The sequence below is a fragment of the Chaetura pelagica genome, unplaced genomic scaffold, assembly GCF_000747805.2.
Source record: "Chaetura pelagica isolate M959 unplaced genomic scaffold, ChaPel_1.0 scaffold7, whole genome shotgun sequence".
In the NCBI taxonomy this organism is placed as follows: Eukaryota; Metazoa; Chordata; class Aves; order Apodiformes; family Apodidae; genus Chaetura; species Chaetura pelagica.
In genome coordinates this window covers 3964628-3977244 of record NW_009953920.1, presented here as the reverse complement: position 1 = coordinate 3977244, position 12617 = coordinate 3964628, and the positions used below count along the sequence as shown (strand labels likewise).

Sequence of the window (12617 nt, the reverse complement as noted above, 5' to 3'; positions counted from 1 at the left end):
ACTTCTGTGTTATTGCATTTAGAGTAGTTGACTGAAAAACCTGAAGAAATGTCTTAGTCTAAGCTGGTCTCCTTAGGATCAAGGAGAAAAGGTAGAAAAGAAGTCCTACAAATAATTTGGTGGTGGTCAGGGAGAGTATAACAGAATACTTAATATTTAAAACAACATGAAACTGGGAGTGGAACATGCTGTAGCCTAGACGTGGCTGCAACAAGGTGTATGACAAAGCTGCAACTTATGACATACTTTAGATCCTGTAATATCTTTATTTCCCATTGCTCAAAGGTCAAAACTGGAGTTTTACTGTTGGATAGGGAGGAAAAACGTCTTAGAAGGATAGTGTCTGCTGCTTAGAAACATTTTTACTGTTACGTTTTCTTACTAGCATTAAGGGTTTGTTGTCAGCAGCACTGACGCAAGAAGCTTTGGGTGGACCTGGGCACTAACAGTCACATTTTGTAGTGAATTGCTGAATTGCAAAATTATATTTCTTGGCTCCGGTATGTCAGATCTCATAATGGGTTTTCCATCTGTATAAATGAAAATGCTTTGAAATAATTAATTTTGTGTATTTTTCTCTACTGTGGATTAGTTTTGAACTGTCATATAACGTGTATCTTTTCTTTTCCTTTTACAGATTACCTTCCTGGGAAACATCACTCTGTGTGTCTAAAGAATATCTCACTGAGTTGCTGTAACTGAGTTTAGAATGTTACTTGACTTGTGATTCTGATGGAGGAATAACTAGTTCTCAGACTTGCTGCACTGGAAGACTTTACAGGAATTACAAAATGTCATCTAATAGGAGTCAGAACCCACATGGACTTAAACAGATTGGTCTTGACCAGATATGGGATGATCTAAGAGCTGGGATTCAACAGGTTTACACCAGACAAAGTATGGCAAAATCCAGATACATGGAACTCTACACGTATCCTAATGCCTAAACCAGTTAGTACTTCTGCTGTTAGTATATGAGAGATTAGTTTTTTACTTTTCTAAACTCGAAAATGCTTCATTTGACTGAGTAGCTTTTAAGAATATATTTTTATTTTAAAGGTTAGCCTTTTCTGTTTAATCCTACTGGTAAGTAAGCAGGAACATTCTGTTGTTTGGAAAACTGTCTTCATAATTATAGCTACTTCTGAATTTCAGATTTGAATACTACTATCCTTGGCAGAGCAGATGCTTGAAGTTATTTTATTAGTAGGTCTAATTTGGGGTCCACAATACACCAAAAGGAAACAGTTTTTTTCCTTTATATGTTAGTCTCTGGTATTATGATGGAGTTATTAATGGTAGTAATGTCCTGATACCTGGAAAACTTTTCTCTTGCCAACATCATAGTACTTTACTCTTGAGTTGGTTTTATTTTCCAGCTGAAGTGAGGATTTGCCCAGTGGATTTCTCTTAAATTCCTACCTTTCATCAGAGAGCTATTGAAATTTTCCAGTATCTCCCCATACAGGGAATTGTTTTAAGATGCTAAAGAGGGTTGTGTTCATCCCTGTGGGTGTGTACTGAGGTACTATTTGGAAGATTGTAGCAAACTTGTTTCTGTCAGGTAGTGCATAAGGCTCTCTTACAACTAATTTGAAGGAGAAATGTGCCTCTTGTTGTATTCTAGCTACAGTGTTTGACTTCAAGACTTTATTTGGAAAGTGATAAATCCTTCTTTCATGTTCTACCTATAAAATGGCATGTAAATGATTTTTATGAGTGTTTGCATCTCTTGTTCTGTGTTTACTGTTTTAACTTTGTATTGCGCAGTAGAGTGAGCACTGGATAAGAAGGTGGTGCTACAGCAAAGTGTGTAGACATATGACAGAAGAAATTATTGCTTCCTTTTCTCCTTGCTTCCTTTTCTTCTGGCTTGCTTTATTTTTATTTTTTTCCTTAGGGTATTGCTCCTGAAGTCTGTTCCATTTCACCTGTGTAATTTACATGAGAAGGAGAACCATGCATATAAGCAAAACTGCCTTTACTGTATCTGGTATCAAATTTTCAGTCCAAACTTATTTGAGATGTCGTATTTTTTGTTGTGCCTTGTTCAAGTTCATTTGGGAAAGAACTGAAAGAGTTGTGCAGTTCAGGCAGTTTGGACCTCCATCCTCCCTCTACCTATTTTCTTTTTTTGCTGTCTCCCTTGTTAGACACTGGTTTCAGTTTCTTGAGTACAGGCCAGATCTTGTCCTTTGGTGATTTTTTTTTTTTCTTTCATTCTGAGGTTAATGAAGATGTTAACCAAGAAATCTTGTTTCTGAGTGATCCCTACTTTTTCTAGTCTAGATTAATTTATCTGCCTGATTCTTGGGTATATTCTTTGTCAGATCAGGTGATCACAAAATGCTTTTTTGATACTACATATAGTTTTCTGATTCCTTTTGCCCTGCTAGCTATATCAATTCACCTAACCAAAAGAGTGGTCCTATGTAGAAGTTGTGATATTTTTATTTACCACTCCTTATGTGATTATGAAGATTAATGTACTTTAATTGCTTTCTGAGGTATGTTATTTGTGTTTCCTACTGAGAATTTAAAACTTCCTTATAGAAACAAAATTCCTTTAGAATGGTGCTTGCTGTGGAAGATGAGATTGTGGGTTTTTTGTTGTGTGGTTTGTTTTGGGCTTTGTTCTTCCCATGTGTGAGAGGTTTTTGAAAATGAAATGCTTGATCTGGATACTTTTTGTCTCCAAGTTATTGCTAATACTGAAGAATCTAGCAGCTTCTGCAATAATAACTAACATCTTGTGACAAGCTGTATTGCAAGCTAGTGTAGAATTGCATGACAAGCATTGACTTCATGCAGAAAAGAGAAATAGTCAGTGAGATTAACTAGATTTCTAGGAATGGTAAACCTAACAGCAATTACAATATTTTGAGGGAAAGGCCTTATTATCCTCCTTCTTTTCTATAGTGGCAATTAGTTTGGAGGTGGTTAGCAACAGGACTAGGTTGTAAAAGTCAGTGTTGGAGGAGTGATTAAGTCACTCAGGAGGACAATGGCAAGTTTTTGGTATACTGCACCTGAGAGAGTGTTTTACTCAGAAGTAACTTTCTACTTCATGTAAAGGTAAAAAAAAGTTCAATCTGCTATTCTGCAGCAACTAAAAGGGAACCTCATTTTCTCCAAGTAGTTGAGGAGTAATGAAAACTAATATCAGCCTATGCAAAATTGCTTTCTGTGAGAACCAAGACCTGTGCTTATGTGTAGCAAGTTGGGAGTTTCTGTTCTGAATTGTTGGTGGAAGGCCTATTACTTTGTTTACTAGAATTATTCTTGCACAGCTTGTATAGCTATAAGTCACTTGTATTTATGGCCACCTCCTCTTCAACTCTGTTTGGCAGTTAAAAAATATTAATGTGTCATGCTAGTTTCCCTTTTTTTGGCAGAAGGTGATGCCTTTTTCAAATTAATCATATGGCAAGTCTGCCATTTATTTTTCTCGGGACTCATGGTGTGAGAGGATAAATTGGGGTTTACATTAATTTGTATTGGTATTCTCTGCACTGGAGAGAATGAAAGGATTTTGTTACCCTTCTTGGTTTATGTATCTTAAGCAGATTCTCAGATGAAGTATTAAGTTATCAGAAGCCTTTCCTGCTGTATATTAAACTAGCATAATTTTTTCATAGTGGCTTACATAGAAAGCTGGGTAACTTTCTTGAGATTCTTATTTTCTTCTGCCAAACACATATCAACTTCTTAATTTCCAGATATGATTGGTGAATGGAAAGCTTAGTGTTGGGCTTTTATTTCATATGTGTGTACTTTTTATTTGAAATATTAAAATGGCTTTTTTGGGGCATAAGCTCATGCTTTTGCTGTCTTGATTTACAAAACACTGAAAAGCACCTCTAAGGAATATTTTTAGACAGTGTCATTAATTTATGCCCATATTTTGGACCAATTTTAACTTAAAAAACCAAACAAACCAACAAAAGCTCAATTGGTTAAAATAAGACTGTTTAAGATTTCCAAGTACCATCACTTTTTAACAAATAAGGATTTTATCTACAACAAGATACCTTTTATAATTTTTCATTGATAAGAAGAAGAATATACAGTACTAGGGACAGTGTGGTTGTTTTAGTAAAAAGTGCATCTGCAAAGTCCAAATTGGCTTAAATATTTCTAATGCTGTGTATATAAAAAATCGTACTGTTTGATTTCAGTGGTCTATAATACACTTGAGTAGTTCTGTTTGGTGTAATTATCATGTAGCTGTTACATAAAACTTGGAAGCAAAATGGCTCCATTTACTAAGACTTAAAATTTGCCGAAGTCTTGCATCCATAACTTGGATTTTACGAATGTTTCTTTTATTACTGTTCCATTACTAGCGCAGTATTTCTTTTCAAACATAATTGCGTTTAAGTATTTCATAGTAAGGTTAGGTAAAGGTTAAGTTGTTCTGTCACATTTAATTATTTAACAAAAAAAATATTTTCCTTGTTTCTGAATTTGCTTATTGTGATTGAATTTTATTAAATCATTACTTGTTTACACTAAGTGGTAGTGAATGTAAGTAATTATACATCCCAAGAGGTCACTAATCTGTTTTATAAGCTGGGTTGTTTGGTTTTTTTTCTGGGATTTTAGCAAGTGGTAAAGGAAAATATTGTGTTAAACTTTATTTAATAAAGTATAGTATGCTTATTTTTAAAATCCCAGATGATTCAGGGTACTCTGTTTATAAAATAGTATGTATAAATATATTTAACACTTTTTTTGGATAGATTCAGCACTGGTAGTGCATGTTGCCCAAGCAAACCATGAAACCCTTTTACTGAGATCTTTTGTAGTTGCTTCTATTGCAATCCTCATTCTGATGGCTTTCACTGGAATTCCTGTATTTTAGCAGGATTTCAGATCAGCATCTTTATATTAAAACTGTGAGAATGTATTATTTTTTTCTGATACCATGAATCTGTTGTTACCAGGCAGCATGGGGTGTTGTTTGTTGTTGTGTTTTGGTTTGGTTTGGTTTTTTTGTCCTGAACAGATTATTATACTTTTTCTGTCCAGAAAAGAGGTTGGGATATTAGGGTATGCACTTTTTATACTTCAGAAACTGTTCCAGTTTCTCTTGAGAGTCTGTCACTTGAAGCTATCCTTTCACTCTAATGTCAGATATGTTTAAGGTCGATCTGGATACATCAAAACAGCCTCCACTGTCTGCTAATACTAATCCTATTTATATTCAAGATGATATTTCGTATCATTTCTCATGTACTAGTTAGTGGTTGTGTGGAATGTGAAGGCAGAAGTAAATTAAATGGTGTTTGAAGGGCACACAATAATAATGTTTTCCTTGTGTGGAAAGGTGGGTATGACTTCATGGTTTTGTTGGCTGTTTTTTTAACAAAAATTGCTGCTTTGGTTTCAAAGAAAGTGTGTGTTAGTGTGATCAGTTCCTTTCTTACGTTGTTCTCCACAATAATTTCTTGTTGTTCTACTTGCTTTTTGTAGTAACCAAGAATATTCTTTACAAACCCAACTGTCAATGCAAAGAACATTAAACTTAAAAGTAACCTAAGTGGTGCTTACACTTCATGGCGTAGACTGTACACTTTGTGTATGCGTTTGGTTTTGAAAATTTGCCTTTTCTTTGTAACTGTGCTTTTCTGTGATTCTTCTGAGTTAAAGCCATAAAGACAAGAAACAAGAGCTTTGCTGTTAGTCTTCAGACGGCTTTTGCTAGAAGTTCCTGAGATCTCAGACTTGCAGAAACTTGTCTGAGCTGGGTTATGCCTGGATTTTCATAGCAGCTGCATGGCTGATACTGTAAATAGCTCCTTCAGTCTCTGCATCAGTCCTTCCCTGACTGAAATGAGGGTGGTTTAACAGCAAAGTGGTATGGGATCTGAAGACTTTATTGTCTTATTGTCTTTATTGGTTTATCTTAGGGTAAAGTGTATTGAAATACAAATGGGGAATGTGTGGGGGCAGGGTCTGTATGACTGTGTTTGCTTTCTTTAAATGGCTTTGTGGGGAATCTGTAAGCCTTCCTTACTGGATGACAAACTGAATGTACTGAAAACAGGCTTTTGCTGATACCTCCCTGAAAATAATTAAGGTTTCTGGGTATTTTTGTTTTACTGCTGCTCCTCACAAAGCTAAAGTAGGTGTTTAAAGCCAACAGCGATCGATTTTTGGCAACCTTATAATTTAAAAAACTTGTACAAAATTCCTTCATCTGCCTGACTTATGAAACATTAAAGTCTCAGAGGTATGTCTGCTTCTCTTAGCAGCTGTTACTTACGTGTAGGATGGTTTTGGGATGTCTGCACAGCCTCATCTTCTGTACACAGAGGAGTTGAAATGGCTTTAATAATTTTGAAGAAATACGTAAAGTTGTTCTCCAGTAATACAGCAAGCAGTATTGCTTATATTAGAAGTGGTTTTATAAGAATACAAAACTGCCATAATCTTGTCTAGCCATTTTCCTATCAGTAATTTTACTGACTTTCTGTACATTGCACTGTTATGCCTTTGGTGTAATCTAGGAAAATACCAATTTTTTACAAAAGTCAAATTAATCTTAACTTGTACCTCTAGACCAGCTGTTGAGGTGACAGTGCTCGACGCAGACTTAATTACCACTTTGTATCTGTGAAATAGTGAATTTAAGCCTAAAGTTGATATTCATAATTAAGAGACTAGAAGTGGTGAGACAGATTCTGGTTAGAGAGTTGTTCAGTTTCTGTTTTGTTGCATAGTTCCTCCATTTGAAAAGCCTCCTTGTTATTTCTATCTGCCCTGTAGTTTTGTGCTAAACTACGAATTCTATTTTCCTTTCAGTTCCTTTTAATTTTACTTATCTGTTCCTCAAGCAGAGTTTTTCCAGTTAGGTTGATCTTCATAGCAAAATGGAAAAACTGGAGACCTGGCTGTGCTACAGTTATTACCTTACCAGAACTGTTTTCTTTGTTAAAAAATTAAGATTAGGGACTCATGCAAAACTGAGTAATATACACCTGTTTGTGTAAAATGAGTGTTTTCCTGTTGTGTGTTCAATTACAAAATAAATACTCATCTCACATAATTTCTGTTTGCATATGGGCCTGGAGAAAAAAATGCTGTATGGAGTATTTTGGTACTTTTGTGAGCCACAGGGTAGATTAGAGGTGATTGTGGCGCACTTGACCTTGTGTTTTGATGGTGTTCTTGCTGAAAAAGTATGTGCACTGTAACTGAAACTATGTTTCACTTCTCTTGGGCAGAGACAGAAGTTCAGATCTGCTCAGTGAAGGATCTGGGAACGGAGACAATGGTTAGTTGTAGTGGCAGTGACTTCCCCAGTCAAAATCACTGGGTGCCTGCATGAATTCCCATGCTATTGGAAAAGCAGGTGACAAGTAGACCCTCTGGGTGATCCTAATAAGGATCATTTCCTTCATGATCTCCTACAAGGCCGTAAGTTTGTTATTATGAAGTGGCAGTGTGGGAATTTTTTTCCATTGCACTGCTGAGCTTGATAAGCTGAGTCAAGATTGTCAAAAGCATTGTGAATTACATGGAAGTCGAAGGTGGTAAAATTAATGTCTTTAGCTGCACCTTGGATCTCTTTTTGAAGAGTTTCAGAGAATAAAAAATTCTGAAAAAGATATTTTTTTCATCTTAAAAAGCACAAACTTCAGTCAGTTTATAAACTTCCTTGCAGTCTTCTACCTCTAATTTTAGTTTAGGAAAGCAAATGCTATATCCTTTTCACTGTAAGGAAGGTGTAGAAGTTAAGAGGAGATTGAGCTTGATCTGTTCCTCCTGTAGTTTGTCTGTTGTCTGGGACAGATCTGAATTTCAGCAGCCAGAAGATTGGGAAGCAGGGCAGCCTCACTTCAGTGTAAACTGTTGATTGATTAATTTCTCTGCTGATTGTAGTATGGGAATTGCTAATGCAGAATTGTGCCAACACCTGCAGAAATGTTTCCTAATACCTGTTTGTACCTGTATATGGCTTCCAGTGTACAAAGCAATTGTGGGGATTAGTTTGCCCTCTGCAACCAATTTACTCTGTTGTAGTGTTCCCCTTGTGATTCTCAGATAGACTGTTGTATACTTCATTGTAAGCAGTGCCAGTCTGATTTTGCTTTGAATGTGTCAGTCTTTCTGTCAGTGCTTAGCTTTAGCAGATGGAGACACAGATTGTAAACAAAGTGTAAGAGTGTTCTTTTATGTATGAGAGAGTTATATGTCAGAGAGTTAGTTACACCTACAAACTGCTTTCTGCACAGATAAACTAGCTTCAGTTTGACTTACACAGAACAATTAACTAGAGCATTTCAGAAGTGTTGTCTTGGACATCATGGCTAGCAAGACTGAAGGCAGAGGTGTAACAAATAAACAAATAAAGCATTACTGCTTTATTTTTACTCCAACTCTGAGTTGATTACTGTGAGGCATGGATGTCAGCTCTCAAATCTCCTTTAATGCTTATTTTACAAGGAATCCTGGTTTTAATACTAAGATGTATGGGGTTAGAAAAAGGCTTATGTCTTCTAACCTAGGTTATTTATTTTTCTGAAGGTTGTCGTGATTATTCTTGGAGAAGAACAGAAAGAATATTTTCATCAGGCAATAGCCACAAAAATGGCAAGAATTACCCATCATAGGCAAGTTCCTTGTATTTTAGGCCTGCTCAAAGCCACTCAGGAGAGTTGTAGGAAGGAGGAAGCAAGACTGCCAACTAGATATTTATGAATCAGCCCTAAATTCCTTATATCTCGATGGAGAGACCTCCTATACTTAATTTAGAGGACCTTATATTAACTATTTTAAAGTTAAACTTTTAAAGATAAGCCCTGCTTTTCTTCTCTGTGAAAAGAAAGGAAGTTTTGTATCTAGGGATAAATTGTTGGGCTGTGTGGCATTCCTCACTTGAACAGGGAATTCTGAAATTGAGGTGTAGGTGGTAAAAGTAGCAACAGTGCCAGGAAAGTCAAAGAAGTAACTAGGAGCTGGAAGAAGCGAAGGCAGTAAATGGCTGGTGGAGATAAGAGGCTGATAAAAGTTAAGTTGCTAAGCATAAACTAAGGTGTTATGTTATGTGTTGATATAATGAGAAATCTAATTACTTGGCACCTGATGAGGTAATGGGTAAGAAATAAACACAAGTTGGCGTTTTTAAAAAGGGTTACTCTTAGGCAAAGAGCCTGGAAGCCTTACTCTTTTGGACAGAATGCAGTGACTTTCTGAACAAGAGCGGAAGTATAGACTCTGAGCAGGCTTTCCTTTCGGTTTGACACAAAGATCATGAGCCTTCTTCATGGTGGCATGCAGGATACTTCAATCCTTTAACCCAGTTTAAGGATATTACTTGTCTGTGAAGCTTTTTCTGAAAGAAATTGCAAGGGAGTTAACTGAATTTTTTTAAGATATTTTTCTGCTTGAGCTCTACTGTTGAAACTAAAATAAAGTCTGTTCGTAATAACTGTAGTGCATCATATATTTGCAGTTTAATTCCCTTGGTATTTAATTGTGCTGATGTCTTATGTTACATTGTGCAGGCCTTTCTAAAGAGAAGAATAAAAGACAAATCTCAACAATGCATTAATTGCCTAATCCGCAGCATGCTGCAGAGGGAGCCTGTCTAGTGGTTAAAGCTTGGCCCATTAGTTAGAACACAAGTTAAAACAAAATTGCTTAACGTGGTGTTCTGTAACAAGGGATGTTGACTCAAAAGCCTGCTCTCAGTCTGTAGAAGCATGGGTGCTCAGTAACTTAGTGCCTAGTGGCTAATTGTTTGCTGGGTGAGTCATTAGGGCAATTTTTGTTGTCAGACCAAGTCCTCATCAAGTTAAATTTGAGCTAGTCTTTGTTTCCTTTGGTTTTGTTGGGGTTTTTTTGTTGTGTTGTGTTTGGGTGGGGTTTCTTTTTGTGGAGTGCACTTTCTTTTAGGATGCTTTGTTATTTGAAGTGTTTTGAGCAATGTGACTTCTCTTCATTGCTTTGGAAAAATTCTGAATATTTGAATATTTTAGATCAGAAAACAGAATGTTTTCTTGAAATGTTATGTTAACAGATACAGCAAGTATTCCAGGCTATATTAGTATGAGACAAAAAATTATTGCTACCACATACTTAAATGTGGAGATTATACTTGTAGCCTAAAATTGTGTTTCAGTGAATCTAATTTTATGCAGTGACTTTTAGTGTGTCTCTCACCATTACTGCTTTCCAAATTTGTCCTCTGTCTGCCAGTGTTAAATGGCTGAATCTTATAAAGGATTGTGTTTGAGAGAATGTAAAAATATTATCCTCTGTACTTTCAACTACTTCAGTATTGCTTGAGGCTAGTGTTGAAATTACTTCCTGTTCAAATGAAAACTTACATAAGCGTATAAGGCCAATACAATACATCAAATAAATTCCATCTAAACCTTGAAAATAATCTTATCAGTCAATTCCAGTGTTTCATTTTCTTGGTGGTCTTGTAAAGTGGTAGGTAGATTTAATGTTGGCATTGACATGCAGCACTTTCAACTTGTCATGTCTTGTAGTGTCTTAATTGTTTAAGTCATGTACAGTCATATAAAAATAGCTTATAGAAATTAAAATATTTGGTTTCATTGTATTTTTAATGTCTCATGCTGGCACATACTTATTCCTTAACATCCCTGTCAGTCATGTTTATAACTACTGTACTAGTGTACACCAGTCTAATCAAGCACGGGGGGCTGGAGTGCCTCCTTCTAAATCAAAAAAGGGCCAGACACCTGGAGGTGCTCAGTTTGTTGGCTTGGAATTGTACAAACGGCTAAAAGAATTTCTGAAGAACTACTTGACAAATCTCCTGAAGGTAAGATGGGACATTAGATCGATCTGCATTTGTAGTTGCAATATGGGCTGGGTTGGGAAAAGTTTGTATCAACAGAGCCAGAGGTGTATGCAGCCATTAAACAGAATTATCTTGATATTTGCTTTTGTCTCCAGTAGCCATTGGAATGTTTTCTAGGCTTTCCCTAGGGCATAAATCAGTCCCTAGCTGTGTCTGTGAACTGCTTTTCCACTTCTAGCCAAAAGAGTGTTTCTGCATTTTAGAGAAGTAAAGTTACATGCCATTTTTGCCTGTCTGGAACAAGATTAGCTAGACTTTCTAACCAGTTAACCAGCATATTAGTAATGCTGAAAAAATGGTTGCCTGTAATGTTGAAAATGTCTGATGGTAGCCATTTAATTTCATAACTAAACTACCAATAGAGCTGACTGTTGGGCTTCTTTATAAGGAACGCTTCCTAGTTTTGGAAAGGAGCCATGCCTGTAAGTTCTATATTTTTAGTTTTGAGCAATAATAAAAATAATTCTTGGTGTCCTATGAAGTCTACAGTGTAAGTAATTTATAAAGCTGATAAAGGTGCCTGAAATCTTACCCAGAATGCACTCCTGGTTTTATTCCCTTGTACGTATAAGCTGTAGTGGTCCAGCTAGGAAAGATAATTGAGCTTCCATGTGTTGCAACTTTCTTTTTTTTTTTCTTGTAACAAGAATAAATATGAAGAATTTCCAAGAATGCGGGGTTCCTTTTAGTATTTGACAGGGTCCTAGAGAAGATAACATCCCCACTCAACTTGATTCAGCTCCCCAAGTAGCAGCAGTGGGAATGGGTGGTATATTTTATGGTGATTGTCATGTTGAATGCGTTACTGTTGCATTGGCATGTTTTATGTAGCCCACTGATCAGTATCGCTCTGTGGTTCTAATGTGGTGCCCTCTTTCTCTCTCCTACAGGAGGGACAAGAGTGTCTTCTGGAGCTTTGTCTATGTTGTCCATTTTTTTTACCAGCTTTTTAAATTTCTCCATCTCATGCTGGCCTTGTCTTTTAACATGAAAGTAAATGTATGAGCAGTATGTTTCTTATAAATGCAGTGCATGGTGTAGATCTTATTACACAGTCAATTTATGCACCCTTACGTATCTTGATTGTACCTTAAAATTACCTAACAGTACTGGCAAACTGTTGTTGTTTCAGGATGGTGAAGATTTGATGGATGAGAGTGTGCTGAAATTCTACACTCAACAGTGGGAAGATTATAGGTTTTCAAGCAAAGTATTGAATGGGATATGTGCCTACCTCAATCGACATTGGGTTCGTCGTGAGTGCGATGAAGGTCGTAAAGGAATATATGAAATCTATTCAGTAAGTAGCTTTTTTGAAACAAGCAGTTGATCCATTCCATCTGTCACATTGTCATCCCACAGATTGCTCCCTGAAACTTGTAGGAAGTTTATAGAAGATTTGAAGAAGTGGGAGAAGTGGAAATCTTGCCCTTCTCCATACTCCCACCCCAGTATATTTGTAAAAATTCCAGGAGTCTAAACCTGTGAGATGTTCCATCTGTCTTCTCTGTATTGGGACTGCCAATATTAGACTATTGAGGGTTATCTGTTTCTGGATATTTGCTGCTTATACTTCTATCTGTATGCATCATTGTGGCCTTGTCATTCCACTTAGAATTCAATCAAGTGTTTCAAATACAGAATGGAGAAGTAAATTATGAGGTTTTTTCTGTTGACTTCAGTACATGTCTACAATTCTTTTAGCATCCAGGCTGCTAAGATTCAGTGAACATTCATTTTGTAATGCTCAGTTTTTTTGGTAGAGTTCTGAAAG

General features: G+C 36.3%; 1 protein-coding gene across 1 annotated transcript in view; it reads left to right on the top strand.

Moving 5' to 3' along the window:
* Positions 1-638: 638 nt before the first annotated feature.
* The window catches only part of CUL1 (cullin 1), a 35996-nt gene continuing 24017 nt past the window's right edge, over positions 639-12617 (top strand). Inside the window, exons 1-3 of the mRNA XM_010001541.1 lie at positions 639-931; positions 10630-10804; positions 11976-12143. Of these exons, the coding sequence (XP_009999843.1) occupies positions 792-931; positions 10630-10804; positions 11976-12143 (483 nt within the window). The 5' untranslated portion in view covers positions 639-791. The remainder of the gene's footprint in view (positions 932-10629; positions 10805-11975; positions 12144-12617) is intronic.